General features: G+C 40.8%; 1 protein-coding gene across 9 annotated transcripts in view; it reads left to right on the plus strand.

Annotated features, from left to right (window-relative positions):
* Positions 1-14,821, plus strand: part of STIL (STIL centriolar assembly protein) — an 84,051-nt gene that overhangs the window by 63,409 nt on the left and 5,821 nt on the right. For 4 of the 9 annotated variants that reach the window (XM_034964586.3, XM_063601247.1, XM_055093250.2 and 1 more), the window contains 3 exons: positions 665-896; positions 7,397-7,610; positions 9,996-10,246. In XM_034964586.3, coding sequence (XP_034820477.3) covers positions 665-896; positions 7,397-7,610; positions 9,996-10,246 — 697 coding nt within the window. The remainder of the gene's footprint in view (positions 1-664; positions 897-7,396; positions 7,611-9,995; positions 10,247-14,821) is intronic. The other 5 variants (XM_008954958.5, XM_057298953.2, XM_008954960.5 and 2 more) reach the window with 2 other exon arrangements.

The raw sequence follows: 14,821 nt of genomic DNA on the forward strand, positions 1-14,821 counted from the left end.
CCATCCCACGGATCATATTCAGAACCTTAATATGTAAAGAAATCATTTCAGAGCCACCCTTCTTGAAAAAGCAGAACCCAGAATGTGCCCTTCCACCCGACCCGTCCCCCAGTGTTTTGTCTTTCTGTCTTCCACCTACCTCTTCCTGGCATTTCTGAGGAAATATAATCTAAAAACTTAGTTCTAAGTAATTGTGTGTGTGTGTGTGTGTGTGTGTGTGTGTGTGTGTGTGTGTGTATATATATATATATATATATTTTTTTTTTTTTTTTTTTTTTTTTTTTTTTTTTTTTGAGCCAGAGTCTCACAGTGTTGCCCAGGCTGGAATGCAGTAGCACAATCACAGCTCATTGCAGCATCGACCTCCTGGGCTCAAGTGATCTTCCACCTCTGCCTCCTGAGTAGATGGGACTACAGGCACACCACCACACCTGGCTAATTTTTTTGTATTTTTTTTGTAGAGACAGGATTTCTCCATGTTGCCCAGGCTGGTCTCGAACTCCTGAGCTCAAGGGATCCTCCCACCTCTGCCTCTCAAAGTGTTGGGATTATAGGCGTGAGCCATTGCACCCGGCCAATATGGCTATTCTTAACAAAGGTTTGGCAGAGTATTATTTTTAAAGTTGAATGTTTGTTTCAGTATCTTAAATTATTTAACCTCCAGGTGCTAGCTTGTTTTGGAACGCAGCAGGTGAGGATCAAGAGCCTGACTCTCAACTGAAGCAAGATGATACCAAAATTTCCAGTGAGGACATGAATTTTTCTGTTGATATTAATAATGAAGTCACAAGTCTTCCAGGTAGTGCATCTTCATTAAAAGCAGTTGATATTCCCAGTTTTGAAGAGAGCAACATTGCTGTGGAAGAAGAATTTAACCAGCCACTTTCTGTATCCAAGTAAGGTCTCTTTGATTTAGACTTTCGTCCTACTTTTAAAAAAAAATTTTTTTGATAGACAAATGATAATTGTATATATTTGTGGGGCACAATGTTTAGATGCATGTTTACAGTATGGAACGATTAAATCAGACCAACAAATCTATCACTTCACATACTTAACTTTTTCTGTGGTAAAAACATTTAAAGTCTACTATTAGCAATTTTGAAATATACAATGCATTATTATTCATTACAGTTGCTGTTCTGTTCAGGTTTTTTTTGTTTTTAATTCTAATTTCTTAAAGTCTTCTAACTCAGAAATGATATATTTTCTAACTGGTATTTTCTTTTATGTCTTTACTTGATATGATTTCTATGTAACTGACAACTCTGAGCCTTCTAGAACCATTTCCAGATGTCAGTCTTTGGCTATATTAACAGTCTGGATGAATCAGAAATTGGAAGAAAACTTCAAAAATACACAAGCTCAGGCCTCACCCTAGAGGATCTGATAATATTAGGTTCCAGATACAGATGGAGAAATTTTTTTTTTTTTTTTTTTTTTTTTTGACGGAGTCCCGCTCTGTTGCCCAGGCTGGAGTGCAGTGATGCAATCTTGGCTCACTGCAATCTCCGCCTCCCGGGTTCACGCCATTCTCCTGCCTCAGCCTCCCGTGTAGCTGGGACTACAGGCTCCTGCCACCATGCCTGGCTAATTCCGTGTTTGTATTTTTTGTAGAGATGGGGTTTCACCATGTTAGCCAGGATGGTCTCGATCTCCTGACCTCGTGATCTGCCCGCCTCGGCCTCCCAAAGTGCTGGGATTACAGGCGTGAGCCACCACACCTGGCCGAGAAATTTCTTTTATTTAATTAATTAATTAATTAATTTATGAGATGGAGTTTCTCTCTTGTTGCTCAGTCTAGAGTGCAATGGTGCGATCTTGGCTCACTGCAATTCCTGCCTCCTGGGTTCAAGTGATTCTCCTGCCTCAGCCTCCTGAGTAGCTGGGATTACAGACACCTGCCTCCATGCTGGGCTAATTTTGTTTGTATTTTTTTTAGAGATGGGGTTTCGCCATGTTGGCCAGGCTGGTCGTGAACTCCTGACCTCAGGTGATCCACCCACCTTGGCCTCCTAAAGTGCTGGGATTACAGGCATGAGCCACTGTGCCCGGCCTATTTTATTTTATGTATTTATTTTTTGAGACAGAGTCTCGCTTTTTCACCCAGGCTGGAGTACAATGGCACTGTCTTGGCTCACTGCAACCTCTGCCTCCCAGGTTCAAGGCATTCTTGAGCCTCAGCCTCCCAAGCAGCTGGGATTACAGGCGTGCGCCACCACGCCCAGCTAATTTTTGTATTTTTAGTAGAGATGGGGCTTCCCATGTTGGCCAGGCTGATCTGGAACTCCTCACCTGAGGTGATCCGCCTGCCTCAGCCTTCCAAAGTGCTGGGATTATAGGCATGAGCCACTGTGAGATGGGGAAATTTCTAAAGATTCTCCATATTGCCATTATATATAAAAGAGTCTATTTTTGAGTGATAGAACCTTAATATTTATATATGAAATGTTAACTGAGATTTGCTTCAAATTAATTCTGTGGGAGAATGAAATGGCTAGGAGTATAAATGAAATAAGATTGGCTATTTGGTAATTTTTGAAACTGATTGTATATGGTGATTTGTAAAATAATTCTCTCATGTTTGAAATTTTTCATTATGAAATTTTCCATTAAATAAGGATCGTAGGCCAGGCTCAGTGACTCTTACCTGTAACTGGGCATGGTGGTGCACACATGTAGTCCCAGGTACTTGGGAGGCTGAGGCAGGAGAATCGCCTGAACCCGGGAGGTGGAGGTTGCAGTGAGCCGAGATTGCGCCACTGCACTCCAGCCTGGGTGACAGAGCAAGACTAAGTCTCAAAACAAAACAAAACAAAAAACGGATTCTAAAGTAAATTTTTTTTTTTTTTTTTTTAAGATACTCGCTCTGTCGCCCTGGCTGGAATACGGTGGCGTGATCTTGGCTCACTGCAACCTCAGCCTCCCAAGTAGCTGGGACTACAGGCATGGGCCACCACACCTGGCTGATTTTTGTGTTTTTAGTAGAGACAGGGTTTTGCCATGTTAGCCAGGGTGGTCTTGAACTCCTGACCTCAGGTTATCCACCTGCCTCGGCCTTTCAAATTGTTGGGATTACTGGTATGAGCCACTGCACCTGGCCTAAAGTAATTTATATCCTCAGCAAATTTGGAAACAAACTCAGCAAATATTTGAGTTTCTGGTACGTGCTACCACAAAACTAGACACTAAATATCAAATACTAGGTTAGGCAAAGCTCCTAACTTTATGGAATTTAACCACATGGGCAGCAAATAACATAATTTCATATAGTGACAACTGCTCTGAAAAAGTAAACTAGAGTGATCAAGTGGAGTGTAACTGGGATGGTAGCCTGGGAACAAGGTGTTATATTAAGTAGAGTAGTAAAGGAAACCATCTCTGAGGGGGTGACATTTGAGTAGTGACCTGAATGATGAGAAGGGGCCAGTCATGATAATATCTGGGGATGAGTATTCCAGGTGGAGGAAAAAGCAAGTGTAATGGCAAGTGTGGGTTTAAAAGTTACAGAAAAAAGCATGAAAGCCAGTGTGGCTGGACATAGTGATTGAGAGGGAGAGTATAGGAAATGAAGTCTGAGATACAGGCAGGAGCCAAGTTACATGGGGCTTTGTAGGATATAGAAAATAATTTTTAATTTATTGCATGCTCATTAAAGCTAGTGGAGGATTTTAGATAATGGAGTGTTATGATCTGATTTTCATTTTTTGAAGACCATTCTAATTGTTTCGTGGAGAACTGAAGGATGTTAAGAGTAGAAGTTAAGATACTAACTGATTAATAAACTAAAGACCAAGTGAGATGAAGATGTCTTGGACTTGTGGAATTCGTGGAAGGGATCAGGTGTAGTATAAATTTTGAAGGTAAAAGAAAAATGTAGGTATAAAACATCCCAGGATAATAGCACATGAAACAGTTTAAAGAGGTTAATTTGAAATTCAAGACCAGGCTAGGCAAAATAGTGAGACCCTGTCTCTATAAAAAAATATTTTAACTTAGCTGGGTGTGGTGGTATGTGCCTGTAGTAGTTCCACCTACTCAGGAGGCTGAAACAGGAGGATCGCTTGAGACCAGAAGTTTGAGGTTGCAGTGATCTATGATAAGTGCCATTGTACTCTGGCTTCAATAACAGAGTGAGACTCCATTTCTAAAAATAAAAAAAGGTGAACTGGTAAGGTGACATGGGGCAGGCAGTGGATTACTTTTTAGAAATTAATAAGCCTTGTGATATTTGACATTTTAAATCATTGTGATTACAATAATGGTTAAGACAATAAACATGTCCCTTAGAAAACTACAGAGAAACATCTCCTTTTAGTATAGTATATGTTTTAATCATATGATTCAATTAAGCGCTCATTGTGTGTGCCACAGTATACAGAAAAGCTCTTTTGTGTATGTTAGATTGAGTTCCTGCAGGGTAAGGATCATAGTAATTTCCATATTTTTAGAATTTGCTGGGCTTGGTGGCTCATGCCTGTAATCTTAGCACTTTGGGAGGCCAAAGTGAACCGATTGCTTGTGCTAAGGTATTTGAGACCAGCCTGGGTAACATGGCGAAACCCTGTCTCTACCAAAATTACAAAAATTAGCCCTTGGTCCCAGCTGTTCGGGAGGCTAAGGTGGGAGGATCGCTGGAGCCTGGGAAGTTGAGTCTGCAGTGAGCTGTGATCACGCCACTGCACTCCAGCCTGGGTGACAGAGAGAGACTGTTTCTTTTTTTTTTTTTTTTTTGAGACAGTCTTGCTCTGTCATCCAGGTTGGAGTGCAGTGGCGCAATCTCAGCTCATTGCACCCTCCGCCTCCCGGGTACAAGCAGTTCTCCTACCTCAGCCTGCCAAGTAGCTAGGATTACAGGCACCTGCCACCACGCCCAGCTAAGTTTTGTATTTTTAGTAGAGACGGGGTTTCTCCATGTTGGCCAGGCTGGTCTCCAACTCCTGACCTCAGATGATCTGCCCGCCTCAGCCTCCCAAAGTGCTGGGATTACAGGTGTGAGTCACCATGCCCGGCCAACTCTGTTTCAAAAAAAGTAATTAAAAAAAAACTACAGTTTGACCCAGTGTCTGGTTCCCCATGGGGTGAGCCCCAAAGTCAGTCTGCAGTTTATTTGGAATAATTATAGAAACTGAGGACAAAGAGGAGCAAACCATGGGATCTTTATTCTCCTTAACTCTGTAAACTGCAGACTACTTTCTAGAATAATGGGGGTTTTCAGATTGGAATTTTAAAAAATACCCAATCTTGTGGGTTTTTTTTTTTTTTTTTTTTTTGAGATGGAGTATTGCTCTGTTGCTCAGGCTGGAGTGCAGTGGTGTGATCTTGGTTCACTGCAACCTCCACCTCCTGGGTTCCGGAGATCCTTCTGCCTCAGCCTCTCAAGTAGCTGGGATTACAAGTGTACGCCACCACACCCAGCTAATTTTTGTATTTTTAGTGAAGATGGTGTTTCACCGTGTTGGCCAGGCTGGTCTCGAACTCCTGACCTCAAGTGATGTGCTTGTCTCGGCCTCCCAAAGTGCTGGGATTACAGATGTGAGCCACCATGCCCTTGTTCTGGCTTTTTTTTTTTTTTTTAACTTTAGAAACAGATCTGAGTTAATTGATAGAATGAAGTTAATTGCTTTTTCAGAGCAATTAATTAACTCTGTCGATCCCAACACATAACTAGATGTAAATCTAATCTTTGCTCAGCATTGATTTGGGTTGTTGATTTGGATTAAATACTTTCTCCAGTGTTGTCTATGATGGTTTTGGCGCTTCTCTGGGATCCTTCTCGCACTTTTGGTCTGATTCGTGCTCTGGTTCCCACTGCTGAGTATTCATAGATGACACGCAACTCCAGGGCTTCCAGTCCCCCTTAGATGTCTTGTTGGATCAGTGTTTCTGATGTTGAAGTAGTCTGTGAAAGATAAATTTATTTGCCTTGCAGCTTAACTGGTTATTGATTACTTTTTCCCAGCAGTGAGTAGTGGTATGTAGTATTTATAGAGACTTTCTTTTAAAATGACCCATATTTTTCTTTAGAAGCTGTGCTTTGGGCATACCTAATAATACTTGGCATATTAGAAGCATTTTAAAATTTTTTATTTAATCTTAAATCTTTTGTTGAGATTTGACATTTTTATTTATTCCTTTTTCTTCCCCCTAAAGAGCGTAGACATTTATTTATTTATTTTGGCTTATAAACAACAGAAATTTGTTTCTCATTGTTCTGAGGACTGGAAACTCCAAGATTGAGGCACCAGCAGATGTAATGTTTTGTGAGGACCCATTTCCTGGTTCATAGTTGATGGCTCTTCCTTGTGTCCTCACGTGGTGAAAGGAGCTATCTAGCTCTTGGTGTTATTTTATTAAGGACCCTTGTAAACTTTAATGATTTGGGTTTGTTCTCTTTCAGTTTTAGTTTTTGCTTCCTAGGTTAGACATCAAGACAGATATTTTTAAATCCTTGAGGCCAGGTGCAGTGGCTCATGCCTGTAATCCCAGCACTTGGGGAGGCTGAGGCGGGCAGATCACCTGAGGTCAGGAGTTCAAGACCAGCCTGGCCAACATGGTGAAACCCCATCTCTACTAAAAATACAGAAACTAGCTGAGCATGGTGGTGCATGCCTGTAATCCCAGCTACTCAGGAGGCTGAGGCAGGAGAATCGCTTGAACCCAGGAGGCAGAGGTTACAGTCAGCCGAGATGACGCCACTACATTCCAGCCTGGGTGACATGGTGAGACTCTGTCTCAAAAAAAAAAAAAAAAAAAAAAACCCAAAACTTGGAATGAACAAATAACATATCTAAAATATTTAAATGCTCTAAAAATTTCCATTGCCATCAAGTTCAGGAGAAATCAACAGCTTGTTTTCCAGGCTTCAAAGAAAGTTGTCTTAAATATAAGTAACACAAGTTAAAAGGTACCATGGTTTAGTTTATATGCAGCCTGTTAAAACGAGGTGTTTTTGTTTTTGTTTCTTATAGAAACAGGGTCTTGCTCTGATGCCTAGGCTGAGTGCAGTGGTACAATCATAGCTCACTGCAGCCTTGAATTCCTGGGCTAAGTGATCCTCTTGCTCAGCCTCCTGAGCAGCTGGGATTACAGGTGCATGGTGTCACACCCAGCTAATTAAAACAAACTTTTTGTGGAGATGGGGTCTCGCTATATTCCCCAGTCTGATCTTGAACTTCTTACCTCAAACTTCTCTTGCCTTGCTCTCCCAAAACACAGATTACAGGCATGAGCCACTGCACCTGGCTAAGATGGGGTGTTTATGTAGCATCATCACTAAGAGCTAAAAATACAAACCAGGTGCTGCTTGAGTCTTAACCCTTTATTCTAAAGTTACTACATTTCAATTATATGTTAAAGGTACCTCAATGACTAACACATTATATATCCTTCTCAGCAGCTCTTCTCTAGTTGTGAGAAAAGAACCTGATGTACCTGTGTTCTTTCCAAGTGGCCAGCTGGCAGAAAGTGTAAGCATGTGTTTACAGACTGGACCAACAGGGGGTGCCAGTAACAATTCTGAAACATCAGGGGAACCAAAAATTGAGCATGTAATGCAACCCTTGCTTCATCAACCATCAGATAACCAGAAAATTTACCAGGATTTATTGGTAAGAAAATGTAGAGCATTTCATCTTTTTGAGAAGGTTATTTAGTATAGGATATACTAGTTAAGCTTTTCCTAGGTTTAAACTGATTGAGACCTTAAGATAAAAAGATTTTTGTCTAATTAACAATGTAATTTTTCTTTTAGCTTTTCATAAATTATAACTTAAATTCACTAATTTACCGTAAACATACTTAAGTACTTAGAAAAACACAGCTTTATTTTTAAAGTATAAATATTGATATTATGTCTAATTCAAACCAAAATTAGTATTAGAAAATAAGCAAGAGTTTCTCGGAAATTTGAAAATTGGAAAGTAGTGGGATATTTATGATAATATTTACTGATTTTAGTTCAGGTAAGCCAATGTTTATTAAATACTTAGCTTAGTCTAAGACGGTAGGCTAAGTGAAATCGATAATATAAAGGTGAATATGACACTCTGTGCCCTTGAGAGCCTAGGGGAAACAACAGCACATGCAGACTAGTAACAATTATAAGACAGGCTGTTGAGGAGTAGTAGTGTAAAGCAAAGAGAACACAGAATAAAGGGATAATTCTGGTTGGAGGAACTAGTATTATAAAACTTAAAATGTGATCTGGGACTTAAAGGATAGAGAAACCCTGACTGTCACTTTCATCCAAATTGTAGAACATTTGATTTGTCCATTTGCGAGAAGGCAACATACTTCACAGGGCCCTATGTATTCATCAATGAACACATATTTGTTATTTGCTTGCTAGGTCCTAGGCTGGTGCTAGCAGCTTGTATGCTCAGGGAATGAAATATGCAGAAATAGTATCACAGGTCATTCTTACTTTGAGAAAGTGAGAAGAAAAGGAGCCTAACTCTGTGAATATCATAAAGGCCTAATTTATAACTGAAACATTATCGCTTTGCAAACAAAAGCATTATTTAAAACTTGTTTATAAAAAATTTAGCATAAGTCCTCGAAAATACTTGGAGAATTACTCAAATGATTTTTTTTTTTCTTTTTGAGACAGGGTCTCTGTCACCCAGGCTAGAGTGCAGTGACATGATCTCAGCTCACTATAACCTCTGCCTCCCGGGTTCAAGCGATTCTTGTGCCTCAGCCTTCCAAGTAGCTGGGACTACAGGCACCTGCCACCATGCCTGGCTAATTTTTTTTTTTTTTTTTTTTTTTTTTTTTTTTTTTTTTTTTGAGACAGAGTCTCACTGTGTTTCTGTTGCCCAGGCTGGAATGCAGTGACATGATCTCAGCTTACTGCAGCTTCTGCCTCCCAGGTTCAAGTGATTCTCCTGCACCAGCCTTTCAAGTAGCTGGGACCACAGGTGCACGCCACCACACCTGGCTAATTTTTGTATTTTTAGCAGAGATGGGGTTTCACCATGTTAGCCAGGCTGGTCTTGAACTCCTGGCCTCAGGTGATCTGCCCGCCTTGGCCTCCCAAAGTGCTGGGATTACAGGTTTGAGCCACACGCCTGTACTCAAATGATTTTTAAATACGTTGGTTTTTATTTTTATTTGTTTATTTTCTATTTTATTTATTTATTTTTTTTAGACAGAGTCTCACTCTGTCACCCAGGCTGGAGTACAGTGGCGCCATCTCAGCTCTCTGCAACCTGGGCCTTCTGGGTTCAAGTGATTCTCATGCCTCAGCCTCCCAAATAGCTGGGACCACAGCCACGTGCCACCACACCCGGCTAATTTTTGTGTTTTTATTAGAGACAGGGTTTCACCATGTTGGCTAGGCTGGTCTTGAATTCCTGACCTAAAGTGATCCGCCCACCTTGGCCTCCCAAAGTGCTGGGATTACAGGTGTGAGCCACCACGCCCAGCCTATGTTGGTTTTTAAGTGAATGAAGTCTGAACAAGCATTCTGTTTTCTCTAGGGTCCGATGAAATTGTTCATTAGGATGTGCTTCTATAAAAACTTCATAATACCTGCAAATAATACCATAATACCTGCCTACTTGATACTTTGTGGAATTTGACAAGATACTGATTTTCCCTGGCCTTGTTGTATCATTAAGGTCTTACTGTAAAATTGTTTTTTAACTTTTTTTAATTTTAATTTTTTTAGAGACAGAGTCTCACTTTGTCACGCAGGATATAGTGGCACAATCACGGCTAACTGCAGCCTCAGCCTCGTGGCTCAAGTGGTCCTCCTACTTCAGCCTCCTAAGTAGCTGGAACTACAGGCGTGTGCCACCATGCCCAGCTAATTTTTAGTTTTTTGTAGAGACAGGATCTTGCTGTGTTGCCCAGGGTCTTAAACTCCTGGGCTCAAGCGATCTTCCTTCCTCGGCTTCCCAAAGTGCTGGGATTATAGGTGTGAACCACCACACCCAGCCCTAACATTGTTAATAGTGATTTTTCAAAAAAATTTTTTTTCTTTTTGTCAGGGTCAAGTAAACCACCTATTAAATAGTTCCTCCAAGGAAACTGAGCAGCCGTCTACCAAAGCAGTAATTATCAGTCATGAATGCACCAGAACCCAAAATGTTTACCATAGAAAGAAAAAAACACATCATTCAAGACTGGTGGACAAAGATTGTGTCCTTAATGCAACTCTTAAGCAACTAAGAAGCCTTGGAGTAAAAATTGATTCTCCCACTAAAGTGAAGAAAAATGCACATAACGTGGATCACGCCAGGTAACTTTTAAAATTTTGTTTTAAAGGGTGAATAAATTTTATTTTTAAAAAATTTTTATTTATTTTTGCCCATCATTGGCTAGATGAATAAATTTTAGATGTATTGTGGCAATCTCATCAGAAAAGTTACGTTTGTGCCTCAGTTGAGTTGATTCACGATTTATTCAGGGCCTACCATATGCATGATGAATAAGAGATTCTTCATTTTAGCGGGAGAGAGGGTTACATACATAAGTAATTTGAGAGATATTGTGGGATGACTCCTGGCTGGATAGGCCAACAAAATACTTTAGGAGTCTTGAGGAAAGAGAAAGGAGTTTTGCTTGGTAGCATCTGAAAAGTCTTTCTGGAGGTGATAAGGTCTGTGCCAGCTACTGGATGTACAGTTACACAGTCGTGCCATCTAAAAAGCAAAAATATTTCTTTTTTCTGGGAATGTGCCCAACTGGTCATGTCCTTCTGTTCAGATTCCTTTCTACCAAAGATGACCTCAGCACATAACTTATTAAAAAGAAAATAAAGTCTGGAGATTATATTATTAAGGCTAGCATATTTTCTGTTAATTATTTTTTGTTTTCTAATTTAAAAAGTAATAAAAATTCATGGTTTTAAAAAACAATACAGAAGAGAGTATAAGATAAAATGCAAAAGCCACAACTCCCCACATTCCTGCCTGACTCTTCCAAAGTTACTTCTCTTAGGTCAGGCGCGGTGGCTCACGCCTGTAATCCCAGCACTTTGCAGGGCTGAGGCAGGTGAATCATGAGGTCAGGAGTTCAAGACCAGACTGGCCAAGATGGTAAAACCCCGTCTCTACTAAAAATACAAAAATTAGCTGGGTGCGGTGGCGGGCGCCTGTAATCCCAGCTACTTGGGAGGCTGAGGCAAGAGAATCGCCTGAACCCGGGGAGGCAGAGGTCGCAGTGAGCCAAGATAGCGCCACTGCACTCTATCTAGCCTGGACGACAGAGCAAGACTCAGTCAAAAAAAAAAAAAAAAAAAAGGCCGGGCGCGGTACCTCACGCCTGTAATCCCAGCACTTTGGGAAGCCGAGGTGGGCGGATCACGAGGTCGAGATCAAGACCATTCTGGCTAACACGGTGAAACCCCGTCTCTACTAAAAATACAAAAAATTAGCCGAGCGTGGTGGCGGGCGCCTGTAGTCCCAGCTACTCAGGAGGCTGAGGCACGAGAATGGTGTGAACCCGGGAGGCGGAGCTTGCAGTGAGCCGAGATTGCGCCACTGCACTCCAGCTTGGATAGCAGAGCAAGACTGTCTCAAAAAAAAAAAAAAAAAACAAAGTTACTTCTCTTAACCATTTCTTCATTTCTTTTGTATTCTAGAAATGTTCCATGCATGTTCAAGTATATGTGTATGTGATAAGCTTTGTGATTTGATTTTTTGTTGTTGTTGCTGTTGTTTTAATTTTGAGACAGTCTCGCTGTGTCACCCAGGCTGGAGTGCAGTGGCATGATCACAGCTCACTGCAGCCTCAACCTCCTGGACTCAAGTGATCCTCCCATCTCAGCCTTTTGAGTAGCTGGCACTACAGGCATGCACCAGTACTTGGCTAATTTTTTATTCTTTGCAGAGATGGTGTCTTGATATGTTGCCCAGTCTGGTCTCAGACAAACTCTTAGACTCAAGCAATCTTCCCACCTTGGCCTCCCAAAGTGCTAGGATTACAGCCGTGAGCCACTGCACCTGGCCTGTTTTTTTGTTTTAAACATGATATTATAATATCTTGGATACTTTTCCTTATAGGGATATACAGTTCTTTCTCATGTATTTAAACAGCTGCATAATATTCTTTTGTACCCTTGTACTAGAATATATTGAACCCCAGTGCTCTATTAATGGACCTTTAGGCCAGATCTCTTATTTGTTATTTCAAGCAATCCTAAGTGAACATCATTCTACAGGTACAAGTATCATTGTAGGATAAATTCCTAGATAGGCAGGATCAAAGAGTATGTGCATTCAAAGTCTTAGTAGATGCTACCATTGCTCACCAAATAGTTGTACCAGTTTATATTCCTACCAATAGTGTAAAAGAGTGAGGCTAGCATTTTTGAGTTTTTTATCCATGTTGCAAGATAGAGGCTATGTATCCTAACCCTTCCCCTCTTGTCAGAACTGAGAACCAACTTGTCACGTTAGTTGTGGTTTCTTACTTTTTTTTTTTTTTTTTTTTTTTTTTTTTTTGAGACGGAGTCTCGCTCTGTCGCCCAGGCTGGAGTGCAGTGGCGCGATCTCGGCTCACTGCAAGCTCCGCCTCCCGGGTTCACGCCATTCTCCTGCCTCAGCCTCCCGAGTAGCTGGGACTACAGGCGCCCGCTACCACGCCCGGCTAATTTTTTGTATTTTTAGTATGTTGCTATGATGATCTTTTGCAAATATTGCTTTTCAGTTTTAGGATTATTTCCTTAGAATAGAATCTCGGAAATGGAAAGACTAAGGTAAAATGATACAAAAATTTTAAAGCTGTTGCTAAGTTGCTTTCTGAAAGAGTAAGTATTATTACCAGCTACACATATACATGTGTGCCAGCTACCATTTCACCAATACATTCACTTCAACAAATACTTACTGAGTTTCTATGAGCCAGCGTATAAGAGATATCGTAATACACAAGATAACCTGATAAAGAAAGACATCTTTGTTCTCATAGAGTTTACAGTTCAGTGGGGAAGACACAGATAGTCAATATCTTTTATGCCTGCTATGAAATGGAAGGATAGGGAATGCCATGGAATCACATAGGAAAGGTAGCTAACTTAATTTATAAAGGAAAGGAAAAAGGAAAGGTAGCTAACTTTAGGAGTATTTCATACTGTGTTGTAATTACTCTACATCAAAATGGCCCCTTTTAAAGATCTGTACTAATTAAGACCAAAAATATCTTAAAGTTTTGAAAGTTATATTTTATTATTGATGCAATATCTGTATATTTAAAACTTTTTTTTAGTTTTTAAAAATAGGATCTTGCTCTGTCACCCAGGCCTGTCACCCAGGCTGGAGTACAATGGTACAGTCATAATTTATGTAACCTCAAACTCCTGGGCTGAAGCCAATCCTCCTGCCTCAGCTTTTTGAGTAGCTGGGACCACAGGCGTGTGCCATCATCTCTATGTCATTTTGATTAAATAGGAAACTGTACTGCAATAGTTTCTCCAACATAAGAGTCAAATTTAGTTTCCCTGTTATCTTAGGCTACGTCTGGAATATCCTCCCAGCCTATCTGAGGCCTACCTGATTAATTTGCATTGTTTCAGTTTGACTTAAACTTAGTTTTTTAGTATAATGTCCTACCATTCTCTACCAAGTTCCAGCCTACTTGCCATTGGCATTTGCAAGATTCCTTGATGTTACTTTTATCTGAGGTGCTCTTTTTTTACCTTTCTGCTTGCCAAAATCCTTCTTATCCTTCAAAGCTGAATTCAAATGTCACCTCTTTGGTCAGTTTCCTGGACCTCTCAGAGTGTATTGATGTTTTGTACTCTTTTTTTCTTTTTCTTTTCTTTTTTTTTTTTTTTGAGACGGAGTTTCTTTCTTATTGCCCAGGCTGGAGTGCAGTGGCATGATCTCGGCTCACCATAACCTTCGCCTCCCGGATTCAAGTGATTTCTCCTGCCTCAGCCTTCCTGAGTAGCTGGGATTACAGGCATGCGCCACCATGCCCGGCTAATTTTGTACTTTTAGTAGAGACTGGGTTTCTCCATGTTAGTCAGGCTGGTCTCGAACTCCCAACCTCAGATGATCCACCTGCCTCGGCCTCCCAAAGTGCTGGGATTACAGGCGTGAGCCACCATGCCTGGCCGATGTTTTCTACTCTTAAAATACCTTGTTCTCAGTAAATTGTAACATGTACTTATGACACATTTTCAGCAAGATTTTTTTTTTTTTTTTTTTGAGATGGAGTCTCACTCTGTCGCCCAGGCTGGAGTGCAGTGGCATGATCTTGGCTCACTGCAACCTCTGCCCCCTGGGTTCAAGCAATTCTTCTGCCTCCGCCTCCCGAGTAGCTGGGACTACAGGTGCGCACCACCACGCCCAGCTAATTTTTGTGTTTTTAGTAGAGACGGGGTTTCACTATATTGGCCAGGCTAGTCTCAAACTCCTGACCTTGTGATCTGCCAGTCTCGGCCTCCCAAAGTGCTGGGATTGCAGGCATGAGCCACCGCGTCCAGCGAAGATTTTATATAGTTCTAAATCCTCATTGCCTCTACCACTAACTTAGTGGGCCTTCAATGAGTCATTTGCTGAATGAACGACATTCCTCCTACTCAGGTCGTCACCGACGCTTACAGTGAAGGTTCATTTTTAGTGTCTTTGTAGTATTTACTGTCAGTATTTATAATCTTATATTGTTATCTTTTTAACATGTGTAGGTATAATATAACTGATACACTAAAAGTTTATAAGGCCGTTGTTTAGAATGTAAGACACATTTTTCTATAGAAACAGTGTTACAGATTATAGGTTGAATATTCTAGGAAACTAATCCTTATAATCCATGCTGTTCCTCTAGCTCTGTAAATCAGCTGTCTTTTATCATTGTGTCTATGTGAAAA

The sequence above is a fragment of the Pan paniscus genome, chromosome 1, assembly GCF_029289425.2.
Source record: "Pan paniscus chromosome 1, NHGRI_mPanPan1-v2.0_pri, whole genome shotgun sequence".
Taxonomy (NCBI): domain Eukaryota; kingdom Metazoa; phylum Chordata; class Mammalia; order Primates; family Hominidae; genus Pan; species Pan paniscus.